The following is a 20,317-nucleotide window of genomic DNA, read 5'->3' as shown; positions in this document are numbered from 1 at the left end:
CCTTGTAGTGGGAGAGTCTTCCACTCTGTGTCTTTGAGGAATGCAATATCTATAAAAATCAACCACACACTAGACTACTAAGGAAACCACAATAACTTCCCTAAAAGTTGACCTAGTTTGGCCCATATTTTTTTACCATGATGCAATGAAACAAGGATTTAATAATAAAAGAGTAACCTAATCAAGTTACTTGAAAATGTTTAAATAAACTTTCTCAACTTATTTGAGGAAATAAAAATACCCTATAAACGATTTAGAAAATACCAATAATTAGAGTAATGAATAAAAAAAAACTTATTGGGGACTTCCGGCAAGATGGAGGCATAAGTGGACACACCGTATCTCCACGCACAACCAAGATTGGAACAACAACAATTCAGAGGCAGAATAACACCCAGAACTGATAGAAAATTTATCTGAATGGAAGCCGGACAGCCAAGAAGTTGAAGTAGGCCCGTTCATCCAGACCGGTAGGAGGGGCGGAGATAAGCAGCAGGGCGCGGGGCACAGCATGGGTCGCAGCACAGAGAACAGGGAGAGTTGGGCGCATAAGGCAACCGGGGGCGCGTAAGGCATCTGGGGTGCACAAGATCGCAGCAGGTGGACCCTGAGTATGCAAGCGGCAGCTGGCGGACCCAGTGGGGCGGTGATTGTGGAGCAGGGCAGAGCGCGCAACCCAGGATTCCAGGGAAGGGACTGAGGTCCCACAGAGAAGGGAGCTACCGCCCTTGTTCCCTCTCGACTCCGCCCTCACATACAACGTCACAATCTAGCTACTAGGGTGCCCAGCCCCGTGAACACCTAAGGCTCCACCCCTCACTGTAACAGGAGTGACCAGACCAAAAAAAGAGAGAGAGAGAGAGAGATGATGGCTCAAACAGAAGAACAAATCAGTGCCCCAAAACTCATCCTTTTGAGCAACCAAGAGATAGCTAACCTATCAGATGCACAGTTCAAAACACTGGTGATCAGGAAGCTCACAGAACTGATTGATTTTGGTTGCAAATTAGATGAACAAATGCAGGTTACCATAAAAGAAATGAAGAAAAAATGCATAGGGAACCAATAGTGATGGGAAGGGAACTGGGACTCAAAACAGAGTGGACCAGAAGGAAGAAAGAAACAACCAAACAGGAAAGAATGGAGAAATAAGAATTCAAAAAAACGAGGAGAAGCTTAGGAACCTCCAGGACATCTTTAAACATTCCAACATCCAATTTATAGGGGTACCAGAAGGAGAAGAGGTAGAGCAACAGATTGAAAACGTATTTGAACAAATAATAAAGGAGAACTTCCCCATTCTGGCAAAGGAAATAAACTTCCAGGAAGTCCAGGAAGCTCAGAGAGTCCCAAAGAAGTTGGACCCAAGAAGAAACACACCAAGGCACATCATAATTACATTAGCCAAGGTAAAAATGAAGGAGAGAATCCTAGAAGCAGCAAGAGATAAGGGGACAGTCACCTACAAAGGAATTCCCATCAGACTGTCAGCTGATTTCTCAAAAGAGACCTTAGAGGCAAGAAAGCGCTGGAAAGAAGTATTCCAAGTCATGAAAAACAAGGACCTATATCCTAGATTACTCTATCCAGCAAAGCTTTCATTTAGAATGGGAGGGCAAATAAAGTGCTTCTCAGATAAGGTCAAGTTAAAGGAGTTCATCATCATCAAGCCCTTATTTTATGAAATGTTAAAGGGACTTATCTAAGAAATGAGAATTAAAAAAAACATGTATAGTAAAAGGACAGCAAACTCACAATTATTAACAACCACACCTAAAGCAAAACCAAAAGAAACTAAGCAAACAACTAGAACAGGAACAGAACTACAGAAATGGAGATCACATGGAGAGTTAGCAACAGGGGAGTGAGAGGAGGAGAGAGGGGGAAAAGGTACAGAGAATAAGTAGCATAGATTGTAGGTAAGAAATAGACAGGAGGAGGGCAAGGATAGTATGGGAAATGTAGAAGCTAAAGAACTTGTGACACATGGACATGAACTAAAGGGGGGGAATGTGGGTGGGAGAGGGTGTGCAGGGTGGAGGGGAGGGAAAGGGGAAATGGGACAACTGTAATAGCATAATCAACAAATATATATTTAAAAAAACTTATTGGATGTGTTCAAAGCAAATCCATAACCTTAAAGGTATTTATTATTGAATATCAAAAATGAAAGTCAATGAATGAAATGCTCAAATCAAGAAACTATAAAAGGTACAGAATAAACCCATGAAAAATCTGCAGGAAACATGTACAAAATATAAAATTATACCCTAATCCATTTGAACAGCAGAACTAGAAATGAACTCTATAAGATGAGCCAGATCTTTGAAAAAAATATGTATTAAATAGGACAAAGGCATACGGTGTGTTGATAGGGCATACCCTCCCCCCAAGATGGTGCAGTAGGCATAAACTTTGCTCTCCCGATGGCACAGCTTTGAAACATAAAGCAAGAATTATTATCACTGCAAGAAGAAATAGACAAAGTTTTAATTCCTGTGGTAAACCTCGCAGAAGCCAGCGGATTACACAGACATAAAATATTAGAAGTGTTGAGAGGATTCGAGTAACACAATCGACATGCCCGATCCAACCAGCTTGTAGCTAGGACTCCGTTTCACAACACACGACACTTGTGTTTCAAACGCCCAGGTAACAGGCACAAATTAAACCTCAGTCAGCTCCAAAATGCAAAAATAATTAAGTCCATATTGTGATATGATCTTTAATAGAGAAAAAGGAGAAGCTTCTACCCTTCCCCCAAATTATCCGTCAGGAAATTAAATAATACCCCTCTATTTAACTCTTGGGTTAAATAAGAAATATAGTATGGAATTAAAAAATATAAAAATGAAAGACAATGAGGTCAGTACACATCAAATCCTATGAAATAGGGCCAAAGTAAGACTCAGAGGGAATTTTATGGGATGAAGTGAAAATATTAGAAACCAAAGAAGTCTATAATAATGAACTAAGCATACTCAAGAAGTTAGAAAAAGAACAATAAAATAAATCTCTCAAAAGTAAAAGCTTGGGCCCTGGCTGGTGTAGCTCAGTGGATTGAGCACAGGTCTATGAAGCAAAGGTTCACAGGTTCGATTCCCAGTCAGGGCACATGCTTGGGTTGCAGGCCAGGTCCCCAGTAGGGGGTGCAAGAGGCAATCACACACTGATGTGTCTCTCCCTCTCTTTCTCCTTCCCTTCCCCTCTCTCTAAAAATAAATAAGTAAAATATTTTTTAAAATATATTTTTAAAAAGTAAAGGCTTGGAATTACTAAGTCTAAATGATCTTTAATGAAATACAATGAACAAACAGGAGCAGGTTTGATCACTAAAACCAGAAGTTAGTTTGTACCATTCAGGAGCGCCTAAGCAAGAGAAACTTCCACTCAAACAGGCCTCACTTTCTGTCTCTTCTCTTCAGTGGCGGCAGCTGCATTCTGACTTGGTCCCCTTGTTGAAAAATGTTTGCCAACAGCCCACCTGCTTCTGCCACCTCCTCCATGTGCAGAGGGAGGGCCTGTGGCTCTGCTGCAGCCGTGCCTGACGCTGACTGGGACAACCCGTGGAGGTCGGGTGGCTGGGGGCTGGACCACGCCTTCTGCATGAAGCCCTTGCATCGCGCCTCCTGGGAGCGGGCTGTAGGATTGCTTCCGCTGCAGCACAGGAGCCGCACGGCAGAGGCCGCGGCGGGCTGCTCACCAGGACCCGGGGTAACATGAGGGCAGGGTGGATGCCAAAAAGGTGACCGACAAAAGCACACCAGACGGTTTTTTGAAAACACCTGTGAAATAGACCAAAATCCGTGATTCTGTCTTTAAGAACAAAGAGCCCTAACCAGAGTGGCTCAGTCGGTTGGGTGTCATCTCACAAGCCGAAGGGTGTCGGCCTCGATTCCCAGTCAAGGCCCAGGCCTGGACTGCAGGTTCGGTTTCTGGTCGGGGCACACGCGAGAGACGGACGATAGATGTTTCTCACATCGATGTTTCTCTCCCTTTCTTCCTCCCTCCCTCCCCTTTTGCTCTGGAATCAATAAAAAAGAACAGGGAGAGAGTACACATATAAATAATATTAGCGATAATAAAGGGGCCATAGGTTCAAGTTTTATACATCAGTTTGAAATTTTAAAATCTAAGTGAAATGAAATGATTTCTAGGCTGAAATTAATGCCAAAAGAGGTGGGAGAACCCAGCTGGCCAATAACCATAGAAGATTTTTTAAAAGATTTTATTTATTTATTTTTAGAAAGGGAAGGGGGGGAGGGAGAGAGAGAGAGAGAGGGAGAGAAACATCAATGTGTGGTTGCTGGGGGTCATGGCCTGCAACCCAGGCATGTGCCCTGACTGGGAATCGAACTTGCAACACTTTGGGTTGCAGCCCGTGCTCAATCCACTGAGCTACACCAGCCAGGGCTGAAGATTTCTTTTTAACAGTCAAAGGTTTTCAGAAAAGGCACTAGGCCCGGTGAGTTTTATGTGCACAACCTACCAAACCTAAAGTACCAACAATGCTGGTGTCATAGGCACTGCTCTAGGCCATAGGAAGATACTAGAAGACGTCTCAACATGTTTTAAGAGGCTAGCACGGCCATGACACCAAACCTGAACAAACGGTGGAACAAAACGGAAAACTGTAGGCCAATCCAACACTGGGGCAAAAATTCTAAACAAAACGCCACCAAACCGAATCCACAGCGTACCACAGGGTTCTCCTAAGTAATCTGCTGAGATCCAGTAATGTATTATACTATGTGAATAAGAAAAAACATATAATCATCTTCATAGTTCACTATTGAGTCACCAGGGCCCCAGACAGTGTCTGGCTCAGGAAAGACTCCCAGGAAATATCTGTGGGCAAATGAAAGAATGAAGTCAGGACCCGCACACGAACTCCCAGAGTCGTGGCCACCACTTCCCAGTGTGCCGGGTGTCTCCGGCGATGGAGTAACAAGTGAAATAGAAATGATACGCTTCCAAAAAGGACAAGATGTAGCAGTCACCATTTTAGGTAACTTGGCTACCCAAAAAATAAGCCAAGATAGTCCAGTGAAGAACTAATGAATGAAATAGGACAGTTTTGCAAGATGGCAGGAATCAAGATCACTGTTTTGTTAAATCCATCAATATTTTTTAAATACTTCACATGTAGAATTAGAAAAAATGCACGGGAAAAGATACTATCATCCACAACAAACATGGTCAAAAACTGTAAAACACTGAAAAACAAACCCAGCACTTTTCAGACATACATGAACAGGAGAGCTGACCCAACGGAGACCTGCACCATGTGCCTGGCTAAGAACTCAACACTGCAGAAGTGATGGTTAGCCCCAAATTAGTCTGTGCGTCTAACTTCAATTCAAACACCAACAGAGCTCTTCATGGGAATTAACAAACTGGTTCTAAAGTTGATATGGAAGACAAACTTTGAAGATGAGGCAATATTTGTTTTTACAGGAGAGTTTCTGCTACCACTTAATAAAATGTAACGTAAAGCTGATTGAAAGAGTACGGCACTGACCCAGGGACAGACAAGCAGATAAGTGGGCATATCTGAGATTGAGATTTAAAAAACATACCCATAGGACTTCCGGCCAAGATGGAGGTGTAGGTAGACCCACTGTGCCTCCTCATACAACCAAAAGAAGGACAACAACAAATTAAAAAAAAAAAAAAAACAACTGCCAGAAAATCGGACTGTATGGAAGTCTGACAACCAAGAAGTTAAAGGAAAAACACTCATCCAGACCAGTAGGGGAGGGGCAGAGATGGCAGCCAGTGTGGAGAGGACTCACAGCAAGGTGGTGGCTGAAGGGCCAGGTAAGGTGGTGCTGGCAGACCAGGAGATCCCACATTTGCGTGTGGATAAACCAGGAGGAACAACTGGAGAGCAAGACCTCAGGGTGGGGAAATAAAGCCTCAAAACCTCTGACTGAAAAAACTTGTGAGGGTTGAGGTGGCAGGAGAAACTCCCAGCCTCATAGGAGAGTTCATTGGAGAGACCCACAGGGTCCTAGGGTGTATACAAACCCACCCACCAGGGAGTCAGCACCAGAAGGGCCCAATTTGCTTGTAGGTAGCAGCGGAAGTGACTGAAAGCCCGCTGAGAGCTGAACAATCAGCATTGTTTCTTCTGGGACCCCCATCCCCACAAACAGCACCACAATGCAGCAATGTGGGTTGTCCTGCCCTGGTGAATACCTAAGGCTCCGCCCCTTACTACGTAACAGGCATGCCAAAGCAAAAAAAAAAAAAAAAAGTGGCCTAAATGAAAGAACAGATGGAAGCTCTAGAGAAAATACAACCAAGCAAGGAAGAGACAGCCAAACTATCAGATGCACAGTTCAAAACACTGGTAATTAGGATGCTACAGAATTGGTTGAGTGTAGTCACAAAATAGAGGAAAAAATGAAGGCTATGCAAAGTGAAATAAAGGAAAATGTACAGGGAACCAACAGTGACAGGAAGAAAACAGGAACTCAGATCAACAGTTTGGAGCAGAAGGAAGAAATATTTAACTGGAACAGAATGAAGAAACAAGAATTCCAAAAAAATAAGGAGAGGCTTAGGAAACTCCAGGACAACTTTAAATATTCCAACATCCAAATCATAGGGGTGCCAGAAGAAGAAGAGGAAGGGCAAGAAATGGAAAATTTATTTGAAAAAACAATAAAGGAGAACTTCCCCAATCTGTCAAAGGAAATAGACTTCCAGTAAGTCCAGGAAGCTCAGACAGTCCCAAAGAAGTTGGACCCAAGGAAGCACACACCAAGGCACATCATAGTTATATTACTCAAGATGAAAGATAAGGAGAGAATCTTAAAAGCAGCAAGAGGAAAGGAGAGAGTTACCTACAAAGGAGTTCCCTTAAGACTGTTAGCTGATTTCTCAAAACAAACCTTACAGAGAAGAAGGGGCTAGAAAGAAATATTCCAAGTCATGAAAGGCAAGGACCTACATCCAAGATTGCTCTATCCAGCAAAGCTCTCATTTAGAATGGAAGGGCAGATAAAGTGCTTCCCAGATAAGGTCAAGTTAAAGGAGTTCATCATCACCAAGCCCTTATTATATGAAATGTTAAAGGGACTTATCTAAGAAAAAGAAGATGATCAAAAATATGAACAGTAAAACAACAAACTCACAACTATCAACATCTGAACCTAAAAAAAAAAAAAAAAACCTAAGCAAACAACTAGAACAGGAACCGAATCAGAGAAATGGAGATCACATGGAGGGTTATCAGCGAGGGAGTGGGAGGGGGAGAGAGGGGGAAAATAAGCAGCATAGATGGTAGGTAGAAAATAGACAGGGGGAGGTTAAGAATATTATAGGAAATGTAGAAGCCAAAGAACTTATACGTACGACCCATGGACATGAACTAAGGGGGGAAGAGGGATGTGGGTGGGACCAGGTGTGCAGGGCGGAGGGGAAGAAAGGGGGGGAATGTGACAACTGTAATAGCATAATCAATAAATTATATTAAAAATGAAGTCTAAAAAACATACCCATAAATATAATAAAATGTCATTATTATAAATGTAGATATTCAAATCAGCAGGAAAAGGATGGCCTCTCCAAACAAATGTTATCAACAGAGTTGGTCCTCCAGTTGGAAACTGTTAGATCCCCACCACACACCCTATGCAAACAGAAATTTCAAATGGCTTACAGAGTTACACGTAAAAAGTAAAGTTATTAAAATATTGAAAGACATATAGGAGGATAGCTCTTGTCATCTGGAGATGGAGAAGACCATCTTAAGCAAGGCTTCACAGAACTCATAAAGAGAGAAAAGGCCCGGGCTGGCGTAGCTCAGTGGATTGAGTGCAGGCTGTGAACGAAAGGATCGCAGGTTCGATTCCCAGTCAGGGCACATGCCTGGGTTGCAGGCCGCGGCCCCCAGTAACCACGCATTGGTGTTTCTCTCTCTCTCTCTTTCTCCCTCCCTTCCCTCTCTAAAAATAAATAAATGAAATCTTTTAAAAAAGAGAGAGAAAAGACTGATGTGACAAAAGACTCATGTGACTCTGCAATAATTTTTAAAGTCTTGATGGAAAAATTACCCATCCATTGCACGTATTTCTAAAAGACCAGTGGCTCACTGGAGAAAATATTCATAAAATTGACAAAGGCTTAAGATTCAGAAAAGCCGAAGACCTCCCATCAGGAAAGATAAGCAACCCAAATTTTAAAACGGGCAAAGTATATGAACAGAGGATTCACTGGAGAAAAGATACACGTTTTCCAATACACACGTGAGAAAACACTTTTCCAATCCAGAAAATGCAAATTCTAACAGCAATGGTATAACTCTCGGCTAGTGGGTAGGCGTGAGCTTTAAAGATCAGTGACATCCACTTGTAGCAACAGGGGAAACTTGTTCTCATACACGACGGGTGTGAAGGTAGAGGGATTCCGTGCTGGGGACAGGTGAACTTGATAGTGCTCATCCGAAGTGATGAACTGTGTGTTTCTTGGACTGCCCCTCTCCGCACCGCGCGCAGGCGGGACAGAGTTCCGATGGCCGCTGTGCTGACAAGTCAGAAGCGGCCTGAGAGCGTGCTGGTTAAGTGACCTCTGACCCCTGGCACAGAACACAGGCAGTCGGCTCCAACTCCACACCACCCTCGGTACTGACGCAGGTTTTCAAGGCATCTAAATTCCTTAAATGTGGGTGGGTCATTGATAATACATACGTATAAACTCATTTACCTAAAATCATAAAGATAGGTTATTTAAGGATGCTCCCCATGATTACTTCTGGTAAGGGAACAGCATTGTGGTGGGGTGGGTAAGAGGAGGAAGTCTTTACCTGTATGCCTGATTTTTTTTAAGTAAATCGCAGGAATGTATTCAGATATTGCTTATAAATTTTTTTAATGCAAAGAAAAAATGTAGCTGTGAACACATAATACTTTTGTAATCGGTATTTTTAAATGCCGTTGAAAACGTCGAAGCTGAGCGGAGCACTGTACGTGGGTCCTCCCTGCTGTCCGCTGACAGCGAGTTTTCCAACGGCCTCCACACAGCACGCCCACGCCACAGGTGGGGAGACTGAGGCCTCGAGCCCTCCCCCTGCGCCCCAGCGCTGGTGATGGAGCAAAACCATCAGCCGCCGCTCTGGGGGACCACCTGGTAGAATTAATTTCAGGAGGCCCTGCCCTCCCAGCCACCCCCAACCACCAGGGCCACCCAGAAAAGAGAACAGAACAGCTCACATTTGCACAAATTTAATCCCTGCTGCTCTGGGCCCCAGAGCCAGAGCCTTCCAGGCCACGCCTCCCTTCTCCAGGCCTGCCAAGGCCTCCTCATCCACCGCATCCCCCCCCACTGAGACCAGGTCTCCCAGGGGTGGCTCTGTCCCCACCGTGACTCCTGTTGAATAGGAACACGTGGCCTTGGTCTGACCTTGATCTGGCCCCACTCGGCAGAGGCAGAGCAGGAGGAAGGAGGGTGGGGAGGTCAGGGGCCCGTGTGGGGCTGCAGCAGCCAGGGCAGGAGGAGGAGCCCGACGGAGGTGCAGGGGTCCGAGGGAGCCCTGCTGCTCATGTGATTCCTGATCCATCTGCTGTATTTGGTGACGCGTGTGTACACCCCCGGATTCTGTGCTTTGGCGCAGGCCTTTTCCCAGGACAACACCCCAGCCAGAATCCATCGGTCCTCGACTTCGCAAGCCAGCGGGCCTCCCACGTCCCCCTAGGCAAAGACAGAGGAGTGATGGGAGGCTGTGGGCCCTGCCGGGACCCAGGGGGCCCAGAATGCCCACGCTCTCCATTCCGCTTGGAAGACTCTTTCGCTCCTTCAGGCTCTTGCTACGTGGGGTCCTCCTTCAGCTCCGTGGTTGGAGGCCCCACTGCAGAATACCAGGAACATCCAGGTCACAGGGGAGGGAAGACAGGAGCAGAGCACTCACTGCCCAGTGATGGTGACAAGGAGCGAGGCCAGGCAGACCCCTCCCCGCCGGGGAACTTACCCCGCCACCCCCACCCCCGCTTGGGCGCGGCTCCCAGCGGAAGGAGAGCTCCCCGAACCTCCCTGAAACTCACATAGCACAGGTTTTCTCCATAATTGGTGGCACAGATCATGTCCCCCAAGACAAGGGGGACAACGCGGGGGATGATGGACTTCTTGCGGTAAATCTGGTCACACCTCTTGTTGTCCATGATGAACACCTCAGCCTCCTGCAGCTCTGGGGTCAGCGTGGAGTTGGCTGTGGAGGAGCCCAGCGGGGTGGGAACTGGCCCTTCGCTCCGCTCAGCCGCGCCCTTTCCCAGTGTCCTGACGCCTCTACCCTGGAGACCCGGCCAGGCCACGCCCCTTCACGCCTCCTTGCTCTCCTTCCCGGCCCCTCCCCCTGCTGTGAGAACGGGCTCTGACCAGCCCATTGCCCCCCAAGGCTGCGTTTCAGGGTCCCTTTCTCTGGGAAGCTTGGGCTTCTGAACCATGCAGGCCACAATCCGACTGCCACGCCACTGCGGGCGCACCGGGATCTCGGCACACATCACTGTGGCCCGGCCCGAGCGCCGCACTGGCCGTGCCCCGCGCCACCTGAACCAAACTCGCTGTCCCCACGGGCATCGCAGGCAGACCCTCTCTGCCCAGAAGGCATCCCAGATCCCTCTCAGCTGTAGCCCAAGGTTGCCTGGCCGCGTCTTTCCCTGCCAGCCTGTGCCCCCCACACACACTCAGGGACGAGCTCCCGACAGGCAGGGCCTGTGTCCCCAGCGCCGAGGGTTCCGCATGGGGCAGGTGCTGGAAGTTCAAGTGAGCAAACGGGTGAGTGGGTGAATGTGTGGCTCCCTGGCTGTGAGCTCCTGCGAGGCAAACGACCCTGCGCAGCCCAGGCACGGCTGGGCCCGATGAGGTGCCCGCAGCCACGGACCGTGGTTCCCACGTGAGGGGTGGTCCTAACCCATCCCAGAACCAGGGACCCCTGAGCTTCCAGAGAGGCACCGCAGGGAGAGCAGGCATCCCTCAGGCAAGGCCCCAGAGGAACAGACCACCCCCACCCCCGCCCCGCCCCGCTCACGTGAGAAGCGCTGCTTAGCCTGGCTCCAGCCGGTCACCCAGCACTGCGTCCCGATCTTCAGGTCGAAGGTGGGCTCGGGGAGACAGATGGGCTGCACGTGCTCGCTGAAGGTGGCGGGAGCGTGCAGCCGGAGAAGGGCAACGTCGCCCATGGTGAAGGTCCGGCCCCAGTACTTGGGGTGCATGATGATGTCCCTCACGGGGATGGAGACGGCCTTCCAGGGGCTCGGGGGGTTCAGCTGGGAGGTGCCGAGAACCACCGAGTACTCTTTGGTGCTACAGGGGACACAGAGCCCCACCTGGTAGACGGCGGGGCCCCGAGCGGCACCACGCCCCAACCTCCGCCCAGGACCCTCTCCCTTAGGGACGGCTACCTCCCTGTTCATCACTCGAGTTGGTGCAAGGTGGTCTGTGTGTGGTGCATGTGGGTGCTGGTGGTCTACATGTATGCTCTCACGTGTGAGGGGATGGAGGTTCTACACTGAATTTGTCTGTCGCCCTGTTTAGGATACGGGCTTTGTTGCTTGGAGCTCCCAGCCCCCTGTATCTCAAGAGCCCGCCTCCCCTGTTCCGAGCACCCCTTTCCACTCCCCACTCCCACGTTGCCTCACAGAGGAAGCCAGGAAGCTGGGCGGGGCCTGTCGCAGCCCCAGGTCCTGGGCCCTGGAGACTCGGGCCCCACTCACCCTTGGATGCAGTGGGCTGCAGTCACCACCCACTCGCGGCCAATGAGGGCCCCTCCACACACGTGCTGACTTTCCAGCCGGAGACTCGCTTCCCAGGGCCAATGGCGGGTCACGTCCAAGGCCTTCGACCACCAGGGCTTGCCACAAGCTTCAGGGACAAGGGCGCCAAGGAGACACAGTGACCGCACGGGAGGGTGAGAATGAGGAGACCAAGATGCCCCAAGCTGGGGCAGCCTGCACACAGCTGTGAACTGGGGCCTGTTCGCTCGTCAGTGATGGGGGAGAAGGGCAGGGGCCTTCTGCCAAGGGCACTGAGCTTGGCAGAAAGTGACAGTGGAGGAGACAAGACGCATCAAGACAGAGGCATCAAAGGAGGGAAGGAAAAGAGATACACCAGGCACAATCAGCACGGAACCTCAAAACAGGCGAGACGCAGAGAAGCCCTGGGACGAGAAACGCCTTTTCTTGCGTCCAGTGCGAGCTCCCAGGCCGCACTCCTGAACGGCTCTGATGCTGCTGCGTCGCTCAGGTGCCCACGCTGCTCAGAGCGAAGACAAGCTCTGGACTGTGATCCTACCCGGGCCATCCAAGAAAGAACCCAGCCCGGGCCCCAGGCCCCGCCCAACCTGGGCCCAGCCCACCCCCACAGCTCACACTCTCCGTGTGCACGCGGTTCCAACAGTCAAGTCGTTCGACTCCATGAATGGATGCAGATGCACGTATTGTAAATAAATATTAACCAACATCACATTTTTATAAAATCATGCACTATGATAGCGTAGAGATTGTCCCGGGAGTGCAAAGGGGGACCCACAGTGGGGGAGCCCTCAGTGGATTCTCTGCAGAAAGATCCTGGGCTTTTCTCAATACACACAGAAAAGGGCGTTGGAAAAATTCAACACGTATTTACAACTACACACACACACACACACACACACCAACCTCTTACCTAGCAAACTAGGGAGAGAAAAGAAGTCACTAACTCGATAAAAGTTATATGCCACAAAGCTGCCTCAGACATCACGTAACCCTGAGGAGCAGGCAGAAAGAACCTGCTTACACGCCGGACGCCGGAACAATGGGACTCCTTGAGGGGAGGGCGCCGGGGGCCTCTGGGTGCTGCTCCTGCTCCGCTCACGCGGCTGTCGAGGGCACAAGTGTGTGCGCTGTGTGACTACTTCTTGAGCCGGACACTTACACACTTTTTGTGCATATATACAATACTTCCACAACTTGCTTTTCAAGTCAGTAATATTTCCCTCGCCCGGCACAACCAACAGAAAAAATATGCAAAAATCGGGAAACATTTTCAATAGCAAAGATGTATGAAGTACCAAGGAATTAACTCACCCAACCCTACACGAGATTTCTGCGGCGACACGTTTATAACTCGCATAAAAGCTCTGGAAACGATTGGCATAAATGCAGAGACATCCATTGCTGTCAAACAGAACAACTAAATATTTCAGATGTAATTTTGAGACAAGCTGAGCCTCTCTTAAATGGATGGGGATGTTCTTCAGTTACCTTTAAGCCTCTCCTAGGTAAGATTAGTTTCCCTGCAGGCCCTCCCCAAACCAGGGTGCCGTCGCCTTCACCGGTCTGCGCAGGCGCACACTGAGAACCAGGCTGGGAGCTTGGAGAACAAAGAGGCCCGCTGTGCGCCTGCGCGAAGAAATGCAGCGCTGGGTTAGCCCAACCCCAGCAGCCATTCGGGAGCCGTGCTCCCTGTTACTGGTAGGGGCTGGGGGCAGCTGGGGGGGGCGGAGGGGGCTCCCTTGGTGCATGGAGCTCCGGCCCTCCTTCCCTTCCCCTTGTTTCCGGGAAACCTCCTTTCAAATTGTTTTCATCTCTGCTCTTGATTTCTATCTTGGGGGAAAGGGCAAGACCCCTTTCACTGGTGACAATTTTTCCCCAAATGAATTCTAGAAAGTCACTTTCCAAGTCAGAATTGTTAAGAAGTTGGAGAAGCTCGCTCTAAAATGGAAATAGAAAAGCAAGTTTTCCTGAAAACCTCAGACTTTGAAAAAATAGATCCAAGAAGGGACACTTGTCCTAGGAGCTATTAAGACACCCATCAGAGCCACGCTAGCAAAAACAGCGTGGCACTGACCAAGACAGACTAATGCACCAACGGAAGAGAATAGTGAGCGTGAGAGATTGTTCCAGGGACCACAGGGACTCGTTGTAAAGATAGGAGCTGCTGCCATTGGTCGGTGGAGGACAGCTCCCCGAGGATATGGTCCTGGGAAATCGGCTCAGTCTAGAAGAAATAAGAAAAGCAAGACTGGATTCCTCCTCTCTACTGGCACTGGAAGGCCTCATCACAAACAGCCAAACTGGAGGCTTCACAGCAGCCCACGCAGCGTGGGGCAGGGAGAGGACTCCTAAAACAAAACCTCGCAGCACACATCATAAAGCATTCAACTGAAGGTGACACAGAATGAAGGCTTTCTGACCCCATGAACGAGGTCAGCAGACAGGTGACAGGTGAGAAGGCAGCATTTGCGACATCCAAAATCAGCACGAGACTGTCATTAGGAATATACAAGAAAATCGACAAGGAAAAGGAACAGACAATATGAAAAACATAAGGACCGGCAATCTATTACAGGAAGAAACTCAGTAGGCCAATAACGGCACATTGAAACGTGCTCAAACTCGTCAGCAGTGAGAAAAATGTCCAATAAATCGAGAAGTCCTTTTTTTTTTAACCTATTAGACTAGCAGAAAAGGGCACACGTGGACTGGATCAAAGGTCGGCAGACCCGCAGCAACACACACACCCCCACAACCTGCTGGTGGGCGTGCGGGGGCGGACCACGCTGAAATACGCACAACACACAAAAGTGTGGCACCGATGCCACTTTCTGAAGTTGCTCAGTGCGCTGTGGCTACTTGAGAGAATATTCTCAGAAAACACCAACGTATTTAGAGAGAAAGAACCATGTCGTAGGTTCCCCGTAACTGATCCTGAAAAAATGTCTTGTGTATGTGTGTTCTTTGTACTGTTTGTATTTTCAGTGTTTCACGAGCTTAAAATTATTGCCAAATAAACCGTTTTTTTTTTTAAACGGGGCTGAATGAAAAGAGTGGGAAACAGAAAGAGACCCAGAGCACACGCCATCTGTGTCCGTTAGAAACACGTGCCCACGAAACTGCGGTATGTACTTTTACAAAAACACACCAAGAGAAAGAGACGCACTGCGCATGTGAGAAAGGCTGGAGAGAGGGCAGAGAGAGGGACTAGCGGTGGGGCGGGGACATAAGCAGGGATGACCAACTTAGACAATTCACAGCAAATCAGGGTGCACCCATGACCACGTGACCACGGAGGCCCCTGAACAAGCAACACAAAGCCACCCTCCACCCTTGCGGTCTAAGGATAAAGGCAGGAAGACCCAAAAGTGCCAGGCTCTGCAGGTGCTCCGTTTGCAAAGAAACAGTTTGGAGCCCAGAGGTCTCTGTGCAGAAAAGGGTCACACCCCCTGATGGGACACAGCCTGGGCTGAGCTCAAAGAGGCTCCGCATCCCACGGGCGGCCCGGCTGCCCTCTCCCCCGCGCTGCCGGGTCCGCCTGTCCTGGCAGCCACGGGCTACCCTTCAGAAAGCAGACGCTTTACACGAAATCTCTGCTTCCTGCAGACCCAGGAGCACCACCGCCCAGGGGACCCTCTTCAGAGCACACCCAGGAACTGAGGGGACCTGCAGCAGGGGCTCACCCTACCCACCTGGCTTGGTGTCATCTTCTTTGTAACCTGGAGGAGAAAAGGGGGACCAGGATGAAGCGAGAGGTCACAACAGGATGACAGTGAAGAGGTGCACTGTCATCCATTAGCTCATTTATTCATTCACCGAATGTTTTCTTTTTTAATTTTTTAAAAAATTATTTATTTATTTTTAGAGAGGGGGGATGGGAGGGAGAAAGAGAGGGAGAGAAACATTAATGTGCGGCTGCCTCTTGCACACTCCTACTGGGGACCTGGCCTTCAACCCAGGCCTGTGCCCTGACTGGGAATTGAACCTGCGACCCTTTGGTTCGAAGGCTGGCCCTCAATCCACTGAGCCACACCAGCCAGAGCATCGTTCACCAAATACTTTCTAATCTCCAGCTCCGTGCCCAGCCTGGAGCCCAGAGCTGGTGAGGACAGAGCTACCGGGTAGATGCATGCTGTGTGTGCCCTGGAGGAACGTGCGGGCCAGCAGGGGACACCGAAGCAAACGCCATCACTGGCATGAGATCAGTGCAGGGACGAGGCCACAGGGGTCAGGGGGGCAAAGACAACGTAGTGGAAATAGGGGTTATTGTGCCAGGTCTTCAAGATGAGACGGCACAACAAAAACGAGATGTGACAGTGACACTCCTTACAAAAGCAACATCTCGGTGTCTGCCTGAGGCTTGCAGGATCAAGGGCAAGGCCTGCGATGGCGAGAAATGAACCAGGACAGCAGAGTCAGGGAGAGGAGCGGCCAGGAGACAGGGGACACGGTCAGGCTCGTGTTGTGAAGGCAGCAAGGAGAATAGACAGGAAGGTGACGAGACTGAGGGCGGGGAGATCCCACGGGAGGCTCTGCAGACACCAGGCAAGAAACCCGGAGGTCTGCACGAGAAGTGGCAGGGAGACCAGACACAGCGAGCTGGCGGTGGGGCTTGGGGAGACGGCTGAGCAAAGGGTGTCCCTCCTCCCCATTTTCTTTTAACGCTCACTCAAGGACCTGTTTCCATTGCTTTTAGAGAGAAAGGAAGGGAGAGGGAGAAACATCCATGCAAGAGAGAAGCATCGATTGGTTGCCTCCCGGATGCGCCTGGACCAAAGACTGAACCCACAACCTAGCTATGTGCCTGACCAGGAATCACACCCACAATCCTTTGGTCCTAGGACGGTGCTCTAACTAACTGAGCCACACAGGCCAGGCCCCGCCTCCCGGTTTCCGATCTGAGAGACGAGTGGCTGCTATCCACCAAGTCAGAGAACAGAGTGAGAAAACCAGTCTGTAGGGAGATGAAGGTCTCCCAAGCAGCTGAGATGCTTCTAGGTCGTCCGGGTGATGCCTGGTAGTGGATGCACATCCAGACCCGTGAGGCAGCATCGCATAAACGGCAGCTCACCCACTGCCCAGGGCATGTGAGTTCGCCCGGGGAGCAATGAGGAGGGAGCCCCAGTACGTCAGGGAGGCACAGAGCTCGGTGGCTGGGAGGGTCACAGGAGAGCAGGGGGGTTGCCCTGAGGGAGAGGAGAACCGAGACAGGCGGAGCCTCTCTTAGGTGGATGATGGCAAGTTCCTTCCGTTACTCTTTGAGCCTCCCCTAGAAAAGATTCGAGTTGCTCTTTGGTGAAAAAGACGAAGGGATTAAGAAGTACCAATTGGCAGCCACAGAATAGTCACAGTGATGTGAAGCGCAGCATAGGGACGACAGCCTATAATATCGTGATAACTAGCTCTAGGGCCAGGTGGGCACTGGACATGCTGGGGGCGGGGGAGCCACTCTGAAACGGACAGGATTGTCTAACCACGTCTGAAACGAATACAGAATAATATTGAATGGAGACTGCAAATGAGGAATTAAAATTAGACTTTCTCTTCAGGCCCTCCCCAAACCGAGGTGTCTGCACCTGCGCCCGTCCATGCCAGGCCACGGCAGGAACCTGGAGAACAGAGAGACCCGCTCCTCGCCTGCCCAGAGGGACCCAGCGCTGTGCCAGCCCGGCCCCAGAGCAGCTGGAGCTGGCTGTTCGTGGGGCTCCCCTGGTGCACGGGGCTCCCCTGCTGTCAGAGCTCCCTCCCTCCCTCCTTTCCCCCCTCCTGTTTTCAGTGCACCTCCTTCTGAGTAATCGGTTCACCTCGCCCAGGAGGGAGTCCTAGAAAGGTCGGGACAGTAAGGCAAGGCGCCTGCCAGGAACGGGCTGAGGATCAGGTGAGGAGGCACCGGAGGAAGCACGAAGTGAACACTGTAATGGTGAGAACTCCCGCAGTGAGGGAGAGAGACAAGGGACACAGAGCAGACACCAAGGGAGCGGATAAAGGTCTGTAAGCACGGCTGATGGAGGGAGCATGCGCAGGAGGGCCCACCTCGAGCGGGAGTAGGGAAACGGGTGAGGGTGGGGCTGAGTAGTCAGGGGCCCCTGGGGGCAGGAGGGGGTCAGGGAGACAGCGGCCGAAGGCCTGCGTCCACTGGTGAACCAGGCTGCGCTGGTGAGGCGCACCGGGCTGGAATGGAGGGGCTCGGTAGGAGATGCACAGTGGAATGTTCTCCAAGTAGATGGACACCACGAATCCATGCCGGCCAGATAGCCGGCCCAAGTGGGGTCTGCAGGGGGAGCCCAGCTGCCTAGAAGATCTAGTCCGGGGAGAGAGGGGTAGCATCCGAGAGGCTGAGGATGTTGTCAGGAGGTGGTTGGGGTCTTAGCCCCGGTGCCCATGCTGATAGCGGAAGAAGTGGTTGACTGGCTCGGAGAAAAACCAGGGGTCCCCGGAGGGGCCTGAGGGAGGAGGCCAGAGAGGGCAGGAGCTCGGCGTTCCTGGAATCTTCCAGGCGAGAGTAGAGAAGAGATGACTCTGGGGCGGGTCCAGCCCCTGTTCCCGCCTCCACTGCGGGTGGGGGAGGGGGAGGGTGGGCAGAGGAGAGAGTGGGGTGGGGAGGGGAGGGGGCGGAGGCTTGGGGAAGAAGGAGGGAAACAGCTGCCCTGGCCTCACCGGAGTTCAGCAGCGGCAGCAGCAGCGGCAGCAGCAGCAGGAGGAGGCTGCGGCTCAGGCCTCCAGGCCCGCACAGCGAGGGCGCCATGAGGCCCAGGAGGCGTCACCCGGCAACTTCAAAGACGCGAAGCCGCCACGATGCTGCGTGAGGGCGCCACTAGCGCAGGATGGCGGCTCCAGCACGTCACCTACGGGTCTCCGGGCGCGAGACCGCCCGCCCGACTGGCCGCCGTGTATAATGATGACGTGCGACGGCGCCCTGGAGCCCTGCAGGGGCCGTGAACTCTGCCCTGCGCCCCCTCCTCACGCTGCTTCCTGGAAGTTGATTGACCTCAGAGCCCTGGATCTGGGAGTGCCTCCCTGGCTCCGCTCCCCATGAAAGCACCCCAAGCGCCTTAAACTGGTGGCAGTGCCCCCAGAACCTAGACAGGAAGGCACACGGAAATCCCTGGGCCCCTGGGCCGGTGATGGGGCGTCGGCACCCAGGCTCTGACTGCACCCTTGGTGCTCTGGAGTTTCACGGTTTATACTGATTTGAGAATCTGGAAATCTGTAGGAAGCACAAGAGAACAGTAAGGCTAGGGCATCAGGGACGATGTGTTTGAAAAAGCACCATTTGAGCTGGACCTAAGATTGGGGCAGAGTCTTGGGGAGTTGATATTCCTCCTCTCCCACCGACCAGAGGGTGCAACTTAAAGACACAAAGGCCTCGGGCTTTCACGGGGTGATCTGGCGAAGGGACCACATCTCGGAATCCGCTGGTGAGGCAGGGGTTGGGAGGTGACCACCAAGATTCCTGTCCCGTGCCTCCTGTCCAGCGTGAAGGGTCCAGCTCTGGGGACCACATTCCCCAGCCTGGCATCTACGGGGGTCGTGTGCGTTCCCACCAGGAGGAGGTGCACGCAGGTGGTGTGTGCCACTTTCACGCCAAGACGGCCGAGAGGAGGAGGCCTTCTGTGTCCGTGTAACTGCAGGGCAGAGGTTCTCAGCGCATTGTCCTCGGAGCAGCAGCAACAGCAGTAACACTTGGCAACTCGTCAGAGGTGAACCCTCTCAGGTCCCACGCACACCTCCAGGACTGGACACTCTGGGAGTGGAACTGGTGGTCTGCATTTTAGCGAGCCCTCCAGGGACTGCCGATGCAGGCAAAGCACGCACACGGGGCTCAGTGGAGCCATAAGAAAGAGCAAAGCTACCTGCGGACCGAGTTATAGGAACAAGAATTGACTTTGTAAGCCCTGGCTGGCATAGCTCAGCGGATTGAGCGCGGGCTACGAACCAAAATGTCGCAGGTTCGATTCCCAGTCAGGGCACATGCCTGGGTTGCAGACCATGACCCCCAGCAACCACACATTGATGTTTCTCTCTCTTTCTTTCTCCCTCCCTTCCCTCTCTAAAAATAAATAAATAAAATCTTTAAAAAATAATAATAATAAAAGAATTGACTTTGTTGACCCATGAATATTCAGCGGCTTCTTCAAGCAGCTGGTTGGATGCACATTAAGAGACTGGGTTCGATGCAAGCTCTCAGTCTCTCAACCCCAGCCTTCCTCGGGCAACAGGTGGGGCTGACACGGACTGCCCTCTGAAGCCCCCAGATATCTGGGGGGGAACCTGGACCCCCTGGGAGAGCAGGGGACAGATGATTGGGAGGGTGGGGGGGAGTTGATCAGCAGCTAGCCAGAGAGACTCTGGGACCTTGGGCCTCGGATGAGGAGGAAGAACTGCATCCTGACACAGCGCCTCTCTTGCCCGGCTCCCCGGGGGAACGAATGCTGATCTCGGTAACAGTCGGGGGTGAGAAGGAAGTAGAAGCAGTGGGAGAGAAGGAATATTCCTCATGCCCCAGCGTTGCCCTTTGCCCCAGGTCCAGTTTCTCTGGATGCTCTACTCTGAGCTGCAGAAGC

At 51.2% G+C, this 20,317-nt stretch overlaps 1 protein-coding gene across 1 annotated transcript; it reads right to left on the bottom strand.

Annotated features, from left to right (window-relative positions):
- Nucleotides 1-9,223: 9,223 nt before the first annotated feature.
- LOC114502135 (putative serine protease 45) lies at nt 9,224-18,498 on the bottom strand. Its single transcript, XM_036031507.1, has 8 exons — nt 18,411-18,498; nt 18,133-18,196; nt 17,921-18,024; nt 15,446-15,472; nt 11,715-11,862; nt 11,030-11,304; nt 10,047-10,210; nt 9,224-9,696 (listed from the first exon to the last, which is right to left on the bottom strand). Exons 1-8 carry the CDS (start codon nt 18,496-18,498, stop codon nt 9,463-9,465), a joined length of 1,104 nt encoding a protein of 367 aa, XP_035887400.1. The 3' UTR covers nt 9,224-9,462.
- Nucleotides 18,499-20,317: the final 1,819 nt, after the last annotated feature.

This window comes from Phyllostomus discolor, chromosome 7, assembly GCF_004126475.2.
Source record: "Phyllostomus discolor isolate MPI-MPIP mPhyDis1 chromosome 7, mPhyDis1.pri.v3, whole genome shotgun sequence".
NCBI classification, from domain to species: Eukaryota; Metazoa; Chordata; class Mammalia; order Chiroptera; family Phyllostomidae; genus Phyllostomus; species Phyllostomus discolor.
This window is presented reverse-complemented; position numbering and strand designations above follow the sequence as displayed.